General features: G+C 42.5%; 2 protein-coding genes across 14 annotated transcripts in view; both read right to left on the bottom strand.

Annotated features, from left to right (window-relative positions):
- Positions 1 to 6,202: 6,202 nt before the first annotated feature.
- On the bottom strand, positions 6,203 to 13,077 carry AAR2 (AAR2 splicing factor). Its single transcript, XM_062589182.1, has 3 exons — positions 12,278 to 13,077; positions 9,957 to 10,186; positions 6,203 to 7,155 (listed from the first exon to the last, which is right to left on the bottom strand). Exons 1-3 carry the CDS (start codon positions 13,032 to 13,034, stop codon positions 6,988 to 6,990), a joined length of 1,155 nt encoding a protein of 384 aa, XP_062445166.1. The 5' UTR covers positions 13,035 to 13,077; the 3' UTR covers positions 6,203 to 6,987.
- Positions 13,078 to 14,082: 1,005 nt separating this feature from the next.
- Positions 14,083 to 18,411, bottom strand: part of EPB41L1 (erythrocyte membrane protein band 4.1 like 1) — a 106,454-nt gene continuing 102,125 nt past the window's right edge. For all 13 annotated transcript variants that reach the window (XM_062589049.1, XM_062589053.1, XM_062589052.1 and 10 more), the window contains one exon: positions 14,083 to 17,356. In XM_062589049.1, the coding sequence (XP_062445033.1) occupies positions 17,348 to 17,356 (9 nt within the window). In that variant the 3' untranslated portion in view covers positions 14,083 to 17,347. The remainder of the gene's footprint in view (positions 17,357 to 18,411) is intronic.

Raw genomic sequence — 18,411 nt, 5'->3', positions numbered from 1 at the left:
GACAGTCTACCTAGCTGCATTAACCAAGCATGAATGCTCAGAGCTGCTGTGTGCTTAAAATGTAATGAGGATCAAACATCCAAAAGTCCTTCTTCATGGAAAACCACTTCTCTGCTACTGAGCAGCTTTCTTGACCTAAACAAGTTTCAACAGTTGAAGCTTTCTTTAAAACACAAGATGAACGCAGTGCTCCAACCAGTGAAACTGTCTTCATAATAATCGTTGCAGAAGAAAGAGTAATTCAAGAGAATACAAGTAAGGACTGCTTTTTGGAGAAGCTGTAAAAATTCACATTCTGCTCCTGGCACATTAGCTCAAAGCTTTTCACAGTTTCTGTAGTTATAAGTAATTTTCACAGGTGGAACAGTCCCACAGATAACCTTTGTCATTGCTAACCTTCCAGCTACACAATTAGCTTGGGATTCCCAACACAGGTCCCTAAAAAACAACTACCAGAAATTCCCACCGTCCAAAGGTAGTTTCAGAAAGAACAAAAACTAGGATTAAATTGACCAGATTCTCAAGGAAACCCATGTCCTTGAAGATCCTTTCCAATCATAGTCATCTCTTTGCTTGCTCAAAGGCACTTACTCAAAATTCTTGAAGAATCCTAAATTCTGCTTCCAGTCAGAAAAAAAAAATGTTCTTGTATCACAGGATTTCATACAACACAACATCCAATTCCTCCAAAGCAAAGGCAAAACAGTTCCTACTTCAATATTTAGAGGGAATGTCTTTTCCAGACATAATTTTTCAATAACAACATCCTGAATGACTCTCATTTCAAAACCCTCGACAGCCTCTTACAAAGCCACATCCACTTCTGAGTTAAGCCCTCCTGGTCTCTGCCTGCTATTCCCTATGCTTCCTTGCTCCCCAAGTAGACAGAAAACAGATCTTGGAAACCAGAACAAAACAACCTGTTTGTAAAGCAAACTAGAACAAAACAAACTTATTTGTTTACAAAACAACTTTAAATTTGAAACTTGTCATCTATATTAGAGTTTAAATTTACTGTGCTGCATAAAAATCATGGCAATTACATTTATGCTGCCCTCTCATGCCAGTCTTGTCCTAATGAATTCAGCACAGTGATCACAGCAGAGGAGGAGAGGCAACTTTTGCTTTTAAAAAAATCAACTTTAGCTTTTTATATAAATCAAATGTGGCTAAATCTGACTTTGAAAAAACTGACAAAACCCGCAGCACAGGATAAAACTCCCTCCTGTTCTGGTTAGTCCTGCATGTGTCCCAAGCAAACACTGGTTCCCAGTCTCCAACCCTGCACAGAGGCTTCCAGGGCTTCAGTGGGCCAAGGCAGCAGACAGCTACTCTCCCTTCTATTTCAGGTAAGTCCCAGACTACTCCTGCCTTTCATATACCTACTTGCCGCTAAATGCCTGATTTTTTCACCATTCTTACCTTACGTATTTCAGTTGATTTACCGAATTATTTAATGATTATGGTGGGGAGAAGTGTAATTTTTACATTATTTTTAGGAAACCTGGCAGGGAGACAGTAAGCATATGTGCAAAGGGGACAAAGCAGAGCCAGGGAGGAGCACATACTAGACACCATACTGGTACCTTTCTTTTATGAGGTCAGGCTTGCACAGCACATAGAAGTTCTTGACTGAACTACAAACTTCCAGGCCTTCACGAGCTGGGAAGAGGTGGAGGTGGATAAGGAGTGCCCTCAAGCATTATGGCTTTGCAGATCTGAAACCCAAGAAACTTTCTGGCATTTGAGACAAATGTCCCTTTTGGCTCAGGAGGTGCAGGGCACAGAAATAACCAGGCCACTGAAATAACTGTCATGACCACAGCAAGGGGCCTAAGACAAAGAATTAACCCTCTAACTCAGCTGTTTTGTGCTTCCAATCACTTTCTGCATGCACAAATTGGAGACCTGTTAGGGGCTGCCTTAACCTGCAAACATGCTGCAACAAACGCGAGCACAGTCTTTTTGCTTCAAATCCCTGCAGGACCACGTAGCACCTCAAGCTGAGGCTGACAAGTGCTGCTGAAAGTATGAGATAAGCTCTGCTGGAAGAAAGCAAGGCATAAGCCTGGCACCTCACCACCAAAGCTGCAGCTGCATGACCTATTTTTGCAGCAACTGCTAAGCCTTGACAGCAGCCTCATGAAAATGCAAAGCTCTCAGAGCAAGCTATAACACACCCACTGAGGCAGCCAAAGCAGCAAGTTAGACCAACAAATCCAAAGCAGTGGCTTTGACAGTCTGTGTTTATGGATTTTTCCTCCTATTGATTAACCCATTTGGAGTTTGTTTATTTATTTGTAGTAAGGTTGCCTTGCAGTTCATTTACTCTCTCTTAATGAGGTCCCTGAGGTGACATTCTCCCTCGGTGAGGCCCATGCACAGTCAATGCCTCCTGTGCATTAACTACAGGCTCCAGCACAATCATTCTGCATGGTGCATCCTCCCACTCATGCTCCAATTCCATGGTGTAGTTTGTGTGACACACCTCAACAGGACAAGTTCCTGCAAGGTCAAATCCTAGCCTGGCTCTGCTAGGCAGACTGCAGTTCTAACAGCCTGCAATAAGGACAAGAGGCACACGTTTATTGAGGAAGAGAAAAAATAGCTACGAAATGCCAGCTGACCACATCATGAAGGAACGACCATTCATAGCACATCCCTTTTATAGCAACAAGGATGTAGAATAAATCACTGTCACAGCTTTGTTGGACAATGAACAGCAACATCAGGGGAAGGTTTTATTTCCTTTTTCAGAGAAAGAGATAACAATGTTCTAGTCCATCCTTTTGCGTATTTCAAAAGCTCAGTGCCAGCCATTCCATCCATAGCAGCTGGTGTCCAGCTGTCAACAGCATATCTAAGCAGTAGCAGAAATAAAAGAAATCACTCCAAAGAAAGGTGCTGTATATCTACAAGACTAACAGTAATGGGAGTGAGAGATTTTTCAGAGGCATGAATGTCAATTGGGTATCTATCATTTGTATCCTTACTTTTTAAATCCAAAAATAACAATGTAAACAATAAAAAAGGCTATTAACAAAAAAAGACTTGAACTGAAACAAGACACATACTGCACACAAAGGCTAGGGTTACCATAAGCAACTATTGAGCAAATAATCAAAAGTTAAATTTAACATAAAGCAGTACAGTGAAAACACTGAGGAATTAAAGTAATTGCTGTTTCCTACAACAATTAACCCTGAGCTCACTTAAGATTATTAAAATAACAGCACTAACAATCTATGCAGTGTCAGTCTGATTGCTTTCTGCAGTATCTCCACCTACTCCTTTTTTTCTTCAGGTTGCACTTAGAGCTGTGGGACAAGAACATCTCTACACATTGTGTAGCATCTAACACTAGATGACCTCAGTGCTGTTCAAAGTCTGCAAGCATTGCTGCTGTAGAAGTTCAAGCATTGCTGAAATAGCTGCAACGGAAAAACAATTTGATCTCCCAGACTTCCTAGTGGATGTTCAGCCATGGCACAATGAAGTAATTATCAGCAATCCACCTGAGAACAGATGGAAGTGGTCCTCTTTTTGGACAGCTGGGGAGGAGGAGGTGGAAATCACAAAGGAAGCTACATAAACTGACAGGGTAAGATGTGATATTTCTCTTTTGAAAGGCATGATGATAGAAAAAGGCTGACAAGGAGAGTATCGAGCAGAAGGAAGAATAAACACTCTCTGATTGTCAGTAAAATAATGGTGTACTGCATCCATGGGAAGGAAGGGACAACCTTCCTAATGGAGTTAGCACATTCTACACCTCTGGGCTTGCAGGGATGATGAAACAGGAAGCAGCTCTCTCTTCAGTGTGGTGGTGAACACACAGGCAACCACACAAAGTAAATACATCATTGCATCTCAAAACTCCAGCTAACATTACTGTGCCCAAGAGTAAAGCAAAAACTGAGATAGCAGCACTCAGGACTGAACATAATTGCACTGGGTTTTGCATTGCAAATGTGGTGTGCAATGCATCTTTGGGGGTATTGGACGGTTAGCTCACCTTATTGTCAATCCACAAGAGACCTGCCTCACTCAAGACTGAGCAGGGTGCAAGCTCCAAACAGTTTGCAGTGAAAGTATGTCATGTGTCAGGAATGACACCAATATGACACCCACTCGCAGAACTCTAGTGGCAGGACAACTCTTCACATAAGCAGGAAGCCAACATACCTCACGCTTCAGCAGCACTTTACAACAAACGAAAAGCTGCTGGGCCTGACCCTAATTCATTGCTCAATCAATATTGCAGACACATCACCTATTACACTTCATTAGCTTGCAGTAGTGTATATTTACACATACACATGCAATCTCTCTTCTGGTTCCAGATTATTTTATCTGCCTTCGTTAGAAAGGAAGGGTAGTGTTATCATGGTCATAGCTGGCCTAAGGCAAGAAAATACTCCTTACATATTACAACTTTCCTTATACTCTCTTTCCTGCTGATTTCAACAGGAAAAATAGTTGTCCTCTCTTTCTCGCCCCCCCCCCCCAAATTTATGACCTCCCCTTTTACTAACATATCCCTTGTGCTGCCTCACATGTGCCAACTTCTTTTTTCTGTCAAAGCATCCAACTGTTTCCCACAAATAAGTTGAAATCTGAGCAACTGACTTCAATCTATATTTAGATGAAAGTTTGCTGCTTCTGTTTCACATCTATCAAAAGGACTGTCTCTCTAACAGCCTGTTTCCTTGCCAGCTATTTCATGGGTCTATGGGTCTAATAAGAGATAGTATTCCTCTCCCCGTTATAACCTTGCAAAAAAAGAGAGAGGGGAGAAAAAAAGAAAGAAAAACATAGTGGAAGGACAATTACAATCTCTTTTCTCAGTTGCGAGATGTGCAGCTTATCATGGGAACCTGACGGTTATACATTTTGGAAATTAACGTTCTGTTACTATTTCTGAGATTTAAATGAAGACACACTCAAATTAACCTATCAAGCAAAGACATGGGAGCACTGCCAGAACAGACTGTAAAACACTGACTTTGCCTACCCAGCCTGGTCTGTGGCCAGGAAAAGGCTCTCCCACAGAGCACTATTCTTCCTGCCTCCCTTCCAGACAGGAAGGCCCTTAGGCTCCTTGCTACGTTTACTATTTACATCAGTAATTGGTGTTCTGCTCCAAAGCAACAAAATCAGTCATCAGGATGGTGCAAAAAGACAGCAAGCCGAAAAGGAATCTTTCATCAAAGCTGGGAATACTGATTACAAATAATTTGTCCAAATACCAACTGCAAAGACAGCACTCTCTGTGGATATAAATAAGCAAAGAACACAAAGACAACAGAAGAACATAATGAAACTACAATACAAAAAAACTTCAAGGGTATTCAGGACAAGAAATTGTGCAAAAATTTAAGTGCAAAACATTCTGTTAACAGCTGTGCCAGTCAAATTGGAGTAATGTCCCCTAAGGGCCTGTGGTCAATATTTAAAATAGGCAAACTAAGACACTGGAGTAATGAAGCATACAGAGCCCTTGAGGAAGGGAGAAGATAGCAATAAGGCAGTAGACTACGGCTTCTGACAGCTGATTTCTCCAACAAGCACTTCATTATCTGGGAACACATCACCACATACCTTCTTCCAGAATATGCTGTATTTTGCACCATGCAATACCATGTACCATTCAACTATGAGCTGTTCTTGGATGTCATGGATATCATTGCTATGTTACTTCTGGAGTCACTGGACATTCTAATGAGAGACACAGGGCAGTACCACAGTGCTATAAGCTTTGGCTAAATAACTAACAAACAACTTGTACAGATGTTTTCTGTAGGAAAAGCTAAGAGAAGAGATTTATTTTGAACTATAAAAGATTAACAGCGTATCTTGTTAGACATGCACACAAACAAATTCCTGAAGGAGACTAATAACCTAGAAAGTAACAAGCAAGCTGAAGGACCAAATCCCTACGCAGCCAGGATTCTCCTGTGGGGGAGGGAAAAAAAGAAAAAACAAAAATAAACCAAAACTCTTAGTGATTATACACTTCAGAGTACATGTTACGAGATAACACAACAGGAATGCTGCTAATACACTGAAGTCATTCTACAATCTTTCCAAAACACTGCATGAGCACCAAGTTCTCATACAGCCTGCCTGGAGGAATGGGGAAAAAGGAGAAACTAGTGAAAACACTTAAGATTTCCCATTATAGCAAGACTGAAGGGCCTGGTTCTGCCAAAGTCTGACCTTTTATTTCGCTCTGCCTTCTGTTTTGAAACATGGATGGCTTCTGTTCAACGATTGTATTTCTTGTTACCATACTTTAATGTTATTTTACATCAGGCTAAACAGATAGTGTCAGCAGTAAACATAAAAGGCTTTAACAGAATTAGAGCAATAAGACACCTCAGTATTAGCAGTACAGAATGGGAGAAATTCTGCTGTGACTGAGTTCTCCTCCACAACATGCCATTGCAATAAATCACATTAAACAGCATCAGTATCCAAGAGTTTTGAAACAGTTCTGATTATATTCCTGTAATGCAAGCCTAGGTAGAGCAGAACTTCATGGTTCACAGTTTGGGGTTAGGCTGCAGCAAGCTGTGATGATCAGTTATGTGAGCTTACACTCCTCATTCTGGAAGCATCAACTGGATCAGCAAATGTTCCTCATCTAAAACACAGGTGTTAGAACTGGGTGTCACCTCTAGCCCAGCGAAGACAGAAGAGACCCAACGATCTAGCAGTCTGGCTAAGAACAGAATGAGGAATTTCTGCAGAAGAGTTAGAAAAAATGAGGTGTCCAAAGTAACCATTGATGCCACGCAGCAACACTAACAGATCCAATAATTCTAGTCTCACCAGTTGAGGAATGCCTCTGTGGTTTCACATCTTCTTCTACATCAGGAAGAGGAATCAGCTGGAGAAGCAAGCTCTAAAAAGCTGGTAAGGTTAGAGAGGTTGTAGAGAAAAAGTTACTTAAAACAGCTGTTTGTTTCTAAGTGAGCACTTAGCTTAGTCCACCTGTACTCCTTCAGGAAGTTCCACAACTACAGGAGCACAGTCATCAGGCTCTGCCTCAAAGTCCCATTTAAATTTCTTCGTTAGGTGAGCCTTGAATTTTTCAGCCTTCTTCCTTAGTGTCCTGTCAGTGGCAGCACTGCATATGTAGGAAAAGAACACCTAAAAAAACAGAGTAGATGTTAGTAAGACCTCTGTGGCACAAGCTGTGTCTCTTTCTTGCAAGAGTTTCATCAATAAGGTGCACCAGTTAAAATTTCAGGTTAGCCCCACCTGAAAAAAATCAGCCATCCTGGAAACCACTCTAAATATGAGCTACCTAAACAAAGCCTACACTTCCCCTTTCATCCCACAACCAAGACAGACATTCTGTCTTCATTCCAATAAGTCATCATTAGAAATATTTGTACTAAATAAGGTTAAGTCAGCTCTGTTTCAAGCAGCAGCATACATGTAACTAAATATGTATTATGATTCTGAAACATGTTTAACTGGCTGAACAGGAAAAAAAAAAAAAAAAACTAAGTGACAGATGAGAACTCTCAGTATGTCTCACAGCACGAGTCAACAAGGCCTAAAGGGAATAATACTTGATATGAATAACAACATTCTCAGCTGGATGGTCCAGGAGATCCTCCAAAGTATTCTTGTAATATAGTATCACCAACAGCTTAGGAAATATGGAGGACATTTTAAAAAAAAATAACAAACAAAAAAACAAACAAAAAAAAAAAACTTAGAGGTAAGAAAGGAATGGGAGTTCCCTAGAAAAAGTTCAGTTATCCCCAGCACAGCCACCCTCCGAAGATCCTTGAGTACAGGTTGCTGCCATCTGGAATAACTTTTAAGGAAGGGCGGTTCATTCCATCCCACTACCACTATCCAAACATACACAAATCACTAACTTTTCAAAAATTCATAGCTTTCTGTTAGCATTTTTGAGAGTTAAAGCATCCATGTCTGATTAAACAGGCCATTTAGCTTCAGAGCCCATCTCTTACGGGCCTGCTTCTATTAGTGCACCAAACTTGTAACTCAAAATTCATTTTCATAGAAAAAAACTTATGTTTCAAAGCCAAAGAAACATTCAATGCAGGGCTGAAGTGAAAGGAAACCACTTTGGGATAAAGTAAGCTCCTACTTGGAAGATGTCGACCGACAGCTGGAGAAAACACTGAAAAGGAAAAACAAAGTTTGTTGCTCTGTATATGACCATTGGCCTTTCCCCTGTTCATTCTACTGTGAAACTGCCTGAATGAATTTCATATTACATTACTTATTCATAAAACTATTTTTTTTCTTTAAACCTTGTGGAGACTGCATATTCAGTGGTAGTTATGCTGAACTTTTTCTGCCTGAAATCAAACTCCAAAAACAAAGCTGTTGCATTCAAATACACTCTTCCCACCTCAATTTTGCACTTCTTCCAATCTACCTGCCTATATCTAGCCAAGACACACTCTGCTGGCTGCACACATAAAGTGGCTCGTTACTGCAAGTCCTAGAGGTTCTCTAGCACTATTTCAAAACATAAAGAGTGGCTGGTTGACACATTATTTTCTACTGTTGTAATTTGGTAGGACAAAGTGTTGCTCTGCCAGTGTGCTAAAAACAGAGCTGAATTTTCCAGTCCTGAAACGGGATAGGAAAAAAAAAACAACCCACTACAATAAAAAAAAATAAAAAGATCAAGATTTCCGCAAATCAAATTTGAAAAAGCCCAAGGGCAGGGAGGTGGTGAAGTGAAGTCATTCTCTTGATTAAAGCAATGCTTCCCACAATTCCCCAAATTAATTTACCCAGTGAGTTAAAACAAAAAATCAAACAAAAAAAAAGTCTACAGCAATAACTTGGAATTTCAGGCACAGAAACGCAATCACTATCTTTGAGAAGGGAAAAGGTAATACACAATTTACACCAAGCACTGCAACATAACTTACTGATGGGATTTTCATTGCTGAGTTATATGGATATAACTGTTTTCATTTTTAACTGAATTTTGCTTAGCTATAAAACTTCTCTATTTGCTGAGCTGTTAGCATAATTTCAGTGAGTGGGAGTAACTGGTCTTACTAGTACTGAATTATAAAGATTTGTCATACTTGTCTCAGCGTAAGTAGAGTATTTTCTGCATTCTAGACTACCTGTAAATTCTGTCTAGATAAGAACAAACCCTAGGACCCTAGGAAATGAACGTGATCCTAAAAAAAATAGAAAAGCTTTTAATATACTATCAATGCCCTAAGCTCAAAAAGGTTTCACTGAAACTTCTCTGCATACAAAATATCATACTATTCAAGTTGACCAAAGTCAGTATCACTAATCTTTTATGACACAGAGTGTGTATACATTTATTTAGAATTAATAGCTTTTGGAAAAAACAAAACACATAAAAAGACCTGGCCTTGCACTTGCTCAGCTTCTCTCATAGCTGTTTAGCTTAATGTAGCCTAAGACTTTAGTCATTTTAGAAAAGGTATGCTGGTGCAGTTCACTTGCATTATATGCACTACTCCAGAACTCTGAAACAGATGCATGCAATGTTGATGTAATAGGCTACTTTCAGCATTATTTGCCAAGAAACCATACTAAGACACAGCCTCCATTCTGTATTGCAGCTATTTATGTTCTCACTAGTATTTCCTCTCATTGCCTCGCTTTGCTGGCCTTTCTATAGAGACTAACTTAAATTTATGCTGCATTAGACTCTTCTGGACTTAACTTTAGCAGACAAAGCTCAGAGAGGACAAGCAAGCAGCATTTCTGTGTAAAGAACAGAGGGGAAAAAATACAAGAAAATAAGAACATGCTTAGAGCACATAGACTCACTGTCTTCTATGTAGATCAATAGTAGCTTACTTCCTTTTGAAAATTTTCTCCAAATTTGCTCTGATGTCCTGTATATCCTCTCCCACTGCCCTTTTTTTTTTTTTTTTTTTTTTTAAAGTCACCCACAAACCTACCTGCAAGGTGCTGGTTAAAAAGTTGTCCTGAGAGACTATGTCCACAAAGAAATCAGCTGGGATTTCACTGAGTTGGTGATACAGCACAGAAATGAGATTTGTGTAAAGGTCTTGATACTTCCCTATGGCATCTTCGGATCGACACAGGATATTTAAGAGTCTTTTCCAGTGCTCAAATGCATCATACACATTCCCAATCAGGAAGCAGATGAAAGCAAACTGCAACTCAGCTGCACATATTCAGGAAAGGGAAAAAAAAAAAAAAAAAAACACACAAAACTAGAAACATATGTAAAGTACGCATCCTCTTGAAAGCTCTGAAAATGACTATATAAACACTGGGATTGCCTTTTACACATGAACAGCATCCTATCCTCCCAGTGACTCCGATAATAACGATCAATACTTCAAGCACTGACTATTTCCTAATGCTCTGCTATTCAGCTGGCGAAAAAGCAGAGCATGATCAAGCAGGACCCCTTATAATTGTAATGGTCAACTTTGGAGAATAACTTTACTGGTGACCAAAGTATACTGCTACCTCAGGACTTGCCTGCATTCTCAAAATCTTCCATGATGTCTAAATGAGAAAACAGAGGTTGCTATTAGTCTGCAAGCATTGTGCTCCTTTTACGCCCAAGTTTCCAAAATCATACAGCACAGCAAATCCTACCACTCTCTGAAACACAGAGGTGTGGGAACAAAGGACGATGTGAGCAACATAAAGGTTGTTTTTTCCTTCATTGAACCAGAGTTAAGTAAGCATCTTATGACAACTTCACCATTCCCCAAGACACTAAGGGAATCTTACATACCCTTGAGGTAATTAGTCTTTGTATACCCTAGAATAATTTTGATAAAGAATATAGTTTATAAAGTTAATAATGGGAAAATAGAGGCTTATTCCATGTCAGTAACCTTAAGACTCTAGCTCAGCTAGGTTCCTAAGTCCTCATTCCATCCTGCACAGGAAAAACATACTCAACGATCTTCACAAGGTTGTCACTAATTTGTACCACAAGCCATCAAAAAAGGCTGGCAAGTAATCAAGACCTGGTGAGAGAGAGATGCAGTTCGTAGTGTGCCCATGAACACTAGATACCTCACGCTCTTCCAGCAGAGCTCACAAATCCCAAACACTGCCACCGAGGGTCGCCAGCAGCCCACAGAAGAGACCTCCCATCTTCCTCCGGACCCGACACGCTGATTAGCTACTGTGGTAGGAACTGACTACTGGGAAATGTAATACCAGATTACTAAAACTCACTTAACTGACTGGCATCTGTACATTTTGGATAATTATAAATATAAATTGTCAATAATCTGTTCTAGCTATGGTTAGTACTTTCAGTGACATCTGCACAAGCTGCTACCTCCCCACAAAGTTCAACTCTCTCATGACAGCTGCATTCACCAACAGTCAAAGCAGCATTTAGTGAAAGGACCATTTTTGTTTAGTGTTTACCAAAAAGACATCAGTGGGAACAAGAGAGGGCTAGGACCAAATTAGAAGGTCCTAAGAGAGGTGAGGAGAGGAGAGGAGAAAGTTTTGAAGGAAACAGACTTTACTGAGAAGAATACAGAGGGCAAAAGGGACAACCAGAATCAGGTAAGAAGGACAGCTGCCTCCCCGGTGCAGCTGTTGATTCAGAATCCAGAAGTTGATTCTTCACCTGCTGTAAGTTACTTCACAAACCTTCGACCTTCCTTGAAAACATCAAGCCTAAAAAATAAAAATCCACGAGGCGTGGAAGCATCATTATCCCTAATCTATACAAAGGGAGGCCTACAAAGCAAACCAACTTGTCCAAAAAACCAAGGATTGAGCTGTTGGCAAAAAGGGAACAAGAATCTAAACATTAGGATATCCTGTCCCATTCAGTGGTCTCAGGACTCCCTAAGCTCTGTCATTAGATCACTTGATACACAAATCATCACGCTGGCACCACAGAACAAAACTGATTTGTATTAGAGGCAATGTGGTGTGCCTTCCATGCACAAGGGAGAATTTGCAACCACATTCCACTTCATACCCAAAATATGTTACTGCAGTATCCAGAAACAAAAGTGGCCAATGGGGCAGCCTGGTCACTCCAGACACAGAACACAAGAGTGTCCAGATTCTCATATCAGTGCAACGGGAATAAACCCTATAGCTACTCCAACTTTGTAGCTTGTATAAACTGTTTTTATATAGTCATAAGTGCACACTTGTGCACTGAGGCTTTAACTGCAGGTTTCACTTGGGGACTCTTGCTTTACTGCAAAACAACCTAATTCTTCTGAAGTGAATAAGTACTAATGGGAAACTAAGTACTCACCAAGCAAATCGTGAGGTTGGCTGGAGTACCGCTTATTAATCACTTTTTCTAGAGCATAGCTAAGGTCCATGCTATGCCTGGTTATCTCCTCTGGAGTAGCACCATCGGGGTACATCTGCTTTGGCAGCTCTGTGAATCTGATCTCAGTGCCAGCTTTCAGTTTCATCTTGGGCAGCCGGGCCATACCTTCAGCATAGCTCTTGCATTCTGCGTCGTACGGGGGCAACTTCTGTTCAGCACGGTCTTTGGTGTGCTTCCCAACCAGCACGGGGAGAACTTCAGAGAAGGCACAGATCTGCCCGCTCTCTGGTTGCAGCTTCTTCACTGCTGACTCGTTGATGAAGTTGGTGAGGGAAATCCATTTTTTCAGGGTCTCGTACGGATAAGGCCCAAGAAACTTGTCCATGCCCTGCAGATTCGCTCTCATGGCTTCGGTCTCCTCCTGGGCTGCCGGCGTTAGGTCCACTTCCTCGCTGGCGGGGTTCCAGCGCAGCACCCGCAGGTCTCGCTGCTGCAGGCTTAGGAAGAAGCCTGTGCGCGGCCCCGTTTCCCGGCTGCTGGCTCCCCGGACAGAGCTGTAGTGAAGGAAATGGACGCCCGGAGGGATCATCTTGACTCCGCGGAAGCAGGGCCCCACGTCCCAGGTGTTGTAGTCAATGCCGAACTCGGTGCCCTCGGGCACGTTCAGGATGACGACTGTGGCGCCCTCAAAGAAGAGCCTCTTGGCCAGCTCGGGGTCCAGCCGCCGTGCCGCCATGGAGCCTGCCGCACGCACGCGCCTCCTCCGCCCACGGTTCCCGGAGCACACCCCTCGCCGCGCCGCGCCTCTCCCCCGCCCCGCAGCGCCCGCCCCTGCCGCCGCCCCGCCCACCACGGCTACCCCGACAAGCGTCCGGCTTCCCCCGCAGCCGCCGCACTCGTGTTCCGGGCGCAGCGGCTGCTTCCCGCCCGGCGCCGGGGCCGTTCTGGCCAGCCGAGGGATGTCCTGGGGGCCTGTCCCTGCCCCCTGCCGCACAGCTGCTCCCCTTGGTTCCTCTCGCTGGGTGTCCTACAGCGGGTGGGCGGCCCCCCCCATGCTCCCCCCTACACCCCACAGCTGGGGCAGGCCTCCCCCTTCAGCCCCCCACAGCAGGCAGTGCTTCCCCTCGGCCCCATAGACGCCCCACGGCTAGCAGTCCCTCCCCTCAGCTGCCAGCCTAATCCTTTGTGCCTGCTCAGCCTGCAGGCGCTCAAGTTGAGCCCCAGGTGGTGGGGACGCAGCTTGGCAGCACCTTTGAAAAAATCTGAGCTGTTGTCCCTGCAAAATCGAGCGTCTGTTAGACGAAGAGATCGTCTTTGGCCCCACGCCTGCAGAAACGTCACCTGGCAGTGCAGGATCAAGAGGGCATCTCTCACTCCGGTGTCCCAGGCACCCTGCAGCAAGAGCTACCACAGCCTTCCTCTCACCTGGACTGCAAGGCTGAGAATCCCACCAGGATGCAAAGACAAAGTCAGGAGCCTCAAGGGCAAATGCAGCCCTATTCTCTGAGTATTTTAAATGTCTTCATAATCTACCTGCTGGCAATCCTGAGTCTGCTACCTCAGGCAAACAGATGATGGTTAGTGGGTACAGTGTGAAGAAGGGACTTTCTTCCACCCTTCTCCTCAGCAATATGCAATGCCCAGAACTGGTATCTGCTTCATTTTCTAAAAGAACACAGGGAAGAGTACAGTATTTTAACATGCAGAGACCTTGGTCCCAAGACCTCTCTATTAATCTGCCCATTCTCTTTATGGGAAAGTGTCCATTTCATGCCACAAGCTGGTTCAGCATCAAACACATTTATTTCACTTTTATTGAATACAAGAACAGTGAGCACACACACATACACCACCAAGCACTGAAAAGGAATATGACTGAAGGCAGGAGGGAGAAGAAGAACAAGGGAAGAGAAAAGGGGAGTTAGTGAAGGAACAACAGAACATTGCAGTTGGTTGGTAAGGTGCTTTTCAAATAAAAATAAATATTGTTATTGTTACTATCATTATTACTCATGCAACTGCAGGCCAGGTTTGAATGAATTTGTGGGATCAGGTAAAAACAGGCACTCATGTCTCCCACCCCTTTCAACAGAAAGGCCCTTGGAAGAAAACAAATGGTGATTAGCTCTTTGAAATGGCAGTAATGTGATGGGCAGGCTGGGAGAGAGCCAGGCCCCTAAGGGATGTTAGTCATTACTAAATAGCAGAATCCCACACCTTGCCAAGTGAACAAGAAGCAAACTTTTTTCTTCCTTTTTTATTTTTAAATATTGTCACCCGTTAAACAAGCTGTGGAAGGCAGGAAACTGGATCCACTCACTGAGTTTTTTTAACTTTAAATGTAAATAGCTTGAATCCAATTTCACATCAGTTCTATAACTGTGTAAGGCTACTAATTTTAACAGTGAACTTAAATTTTATAACCATATATGTGATTTCAAAACGAGCTATCCAGTTTCAAAGTGGCCTGTAGTTCAGTTTTATGAATACCAAAACCACATGGGATCTCCCAAACAATCCACATGGGGCCTTCAGCACAAAGGGTGCTGAAGAACAACCCACATGATACGTGGACCATTGCTAACAGGCAAGATGGGCTGAATGCCTTGTACAGGCACTGAGAACAGGACCCATCTTGATTGGTGTCTCTTTCAGAAAGTGCAACTGCTTTTTGCAGTTGTTTTAGGTGTATTTAAAAAGAAAAAAAAAAGAAGCCTCTTTGCAATTGCCTTAACTTTTTGGTCTGAGGTCTAGTCTCTAAAAACTGCAAGTTACAAGCAACTGAAAGCACTCGGACAGAACCTGGGGGGAGACTACATGACAGAATTGATCAGAAACCTGAAATGATCTTCATTGGCATTAGCCAGCAAGTCTATTCACTTCACAAGAAGCCTTTAATGCTTGTAGAAGAATCTTATATGCCAGAGGAAGAACAGACTTCATTGGGACATAATAGTAAGTGACTGGTGAAACAAGGCTGCCAGAGAAGAGGCTCTCTCTTAAGCAAAGTATGCTCCCATAATATTCCAACAGCTCAAGTTCTCCCCGTTTAGGATCATCCTCAGATCCATTGCTGGAACTGGTAAAATGCACCTACTCTGAGCAGCCTCTGTGAGGGGTGGAGGACTAAAGGCAAAATGGTGCAGAATTGTGGGCCCTTCTGTTTCTGCAGGAGATAAGGATAATTCCAAAAAGGAAACCCATTTATTTATTTTCCTTTCTGATTTTGGTTCCAAATCCACCCTAACTGCCTGATTCACAGTGTATGAGGCCCTGGCCTTGGCCCATAATCCCCTTACAAAGGCAGCCATAGAGGAAGCCTGTTGCTAAAGGCCAAGTTATGATGATTTCTGGGAAAGGCAGCTTCACTGACATCTTCTCAGCACAGACCTTCTTACATGGAGAGCCTGGATTCTGCCATCCAGCCTTGTACACTCAGGGCACTCTGCAGTGATTGAGATAATGTGGTCTTTCCACCGCCTGTCCATCAGCAGCACCCAGAGACAAGGATGGGGGAAGGACTGGCATCACCCCTCCCTTTGCTGTCATGTAGCCCACAGTGCCATGGGCAGCCCTTGCCATTGCACCTGGACTGTAGGGGAAGCAAGGCAGAAATGCCTCCTCTTTGCCTCCAACCAGTCCTACTACAAAGATTGAGTAACTTCATTATTGGGGTCCAGAAACAAACCAAAACAACCCCAACAATCATCACAGCTCAGTGGGCTGGAGAGGAGCTAAGACCATGCTGCCAGTTTGTTCCCAGCTGACTCTAACATCTTTGGATTGGAGCCAGGTAACATTCCTGCCTAGCATCCGGGCCACAGGAATGGCAGCCTGAACCTTCTTCCTTGCCCTTCTCAACTCGCCACTGACCAACCAATCCCAAACACAGTGTAATGCAGCACCAAACCCAGCCATCCTGCTTCCGCTTGGATCAGCCAGCAGGATGGGACCTGTATGGTCTTTCTCCCTCAGCCCTGCCCCCCCTCCCCCCCAAAACAGAAGTGGCTGGAACTGTCCCCATTTTCTTCTTGCAGGGCTAAAAGTCCCAAGTATGATCTAAGAGTCTCAAAATACACCAACCACAGTCAATCAAAATAATTAATAATTTTAAAATGTCATCATCATATTTACCAGGACTGTTGAATTATTTTAATATTGTTCCCTCCCTCCCCCCTTGTTATATATAACAATATACATAACTTAAATGCACATCCATATGAAACCCCTACAGGCTGCATTTTTATAAATGAGAAACCATATACATATAATTTGTTTTGTTTGAAATGAGATCCATTCCTAAATACCTTCAGAGAACAAGAGCTTGGACAAATGCACAGAGAAGAAGATAAAGAACAGAAGGGGCAGAATTAATGGAACCCCCCAAATGCAAAAGAACCGGCATGAAATGAGAAAAAAAGTGTAACCACACATTCCAAATTGGAAAATAACTCTAAAGTAATAAACTCAATGGTTTCTCTCTTCTTTCCAGAGGTGGGAAATGGTTTTGCTTCTGCTTGTGATTTTTATTTTGTTGCTTATTTCTTGCTTTGTTGCAAAGCAGTTTTCCTTTCCATTCAGTGTGCAATAAATGAACTCAAGATTGTGTATCCTTTTATGTAACATGCAAGACAGTGGCTTATTGTACCTTTAACAATATTATTGTTATTATCATGATTTTTTAATTTTATTTTATCACCAATCCAGTAAATTCTTCAATTTATCTGCAAAGATGGTTGGCTTTGTTTGTTGTTGATGTTGTTTGTAATTCATTTCCAGCATAGAGCAGCAGTGCAAGGATGCATTTTGTTTCCTGTTTTTTATATTTTTATATTTATATATATATATATATGAATGTATGTATGTATATATATATATAATATATTTGCTATTCTTTTTTTTTTTTTTTTTTTTTTTTTTTTTTTTTGTCTCTCGCCATGAACGTTGCAGCCAGGATGTCTATGTCTTGCTGACAAATCCAGCGTGAAGGATCCTTCTTCACTATTCCCCAGGCTTGAATACAGATGCCAACTTCTGTGAACACGGTGGTCAAGATTCCTGTACAAGGTAGATGGAAACGACTGGTCATGGAGTGATCCCTTTCTTACATCTTAGGCTCTAAAAGGGCTCCTGTTTGTCTGAGGGCACTGGACAATAAAACTGCAAACACTTTGGGGGTCACAGTTTGCCCTTGATTACCAGGACCTCCGGTAATTAGAAAATCCTCTGGATTCACTGAGCTTGTGCTGGCGCATGGGAAAGCTATCAGTGAATCACTGCTGAAGTCTCCCTTACATTAAGCCATTAAATCAAAACTGGTTGGCTCTCTAAAAGATGTAGAAATCACTGGGCTTGGTTGTTTGTACTGGGTTATGAAGGAGGTGAGATTAGACAAATTCAACAGTCTCTTCTGACCTTCCAATCCACAACAGAAGTGGTCATCTTTTCCAAGCTTAAAAGCTGCATATCAAAATCTTTGTAGGATCAAGAAACAAAACCACGTTTCCAAGAAGTGTCTGGAATCTTGGTGGGGACATAGTTCCTTAAACAACTTTTAGTAGTGAAGCTAGCTTCAAAAGCTCCCCTTCTTGTCTGCCATTCTTCTCTGCCCCTCAGTTGCTCCGATATCAAAGTCTGTTGGGTTGTGACATAGCCCTGATTAAAACCAGTGCTGTGAAAGAGCTGCAACAACCCAGCTGAGAATGAAGTGCAGCATGGAGTAAGAATAAATAGTTAAGAGTAGGGACAGGCCTCCTCAAGACAGCTTTGCCCTGCAGAAAAATGTGTGTGGAACTGTGTCCACTTTGGAACATTTGCTGGGAGATGCAAACCTTGTATGCTGTTACCCACACTTGCATGTTTATAAAAGGACAACCTGAGGAACTGGACTGGGCATTAGAAAATTCTTTTTTGCAAATATTGGTCTAATATTTGGGATTGGCCTTGCAGAACCAGTAACCAAGTTTCTCAGCCTATCCATGAAACAGGCATCACTTCTGTCGTTCCCTGCCTCAGAAGGATGAGAAAGTCCTTTGTCCTTTACATGCAAATGATTCTTACTCCTCTACTGAGCTAAGACAACAAGGGGACCACTGGAGCATTGCTTTTGCCAA

Source organism: Rhea pennata, chromosome 16, assembly GCF_028389875.1.
Source record: "Rhea pennata isolate bPtePen1 chromosome 16, bPtePen1.pri, whole genome shotgun sequence".
In the NCBI taxonomy this organism is placed as follows: domain Eukaryota; kingdom Metazoa; phylum Chordata; class Aves; order Rheiformes; family Rheidae; genus Rhea; species Rhea pennata.
The sequence above is the reverse complement of the archived record's forward strand: the minus strand, read 5'-3'. Positions and strand labels throughout refer to the sequence as shown.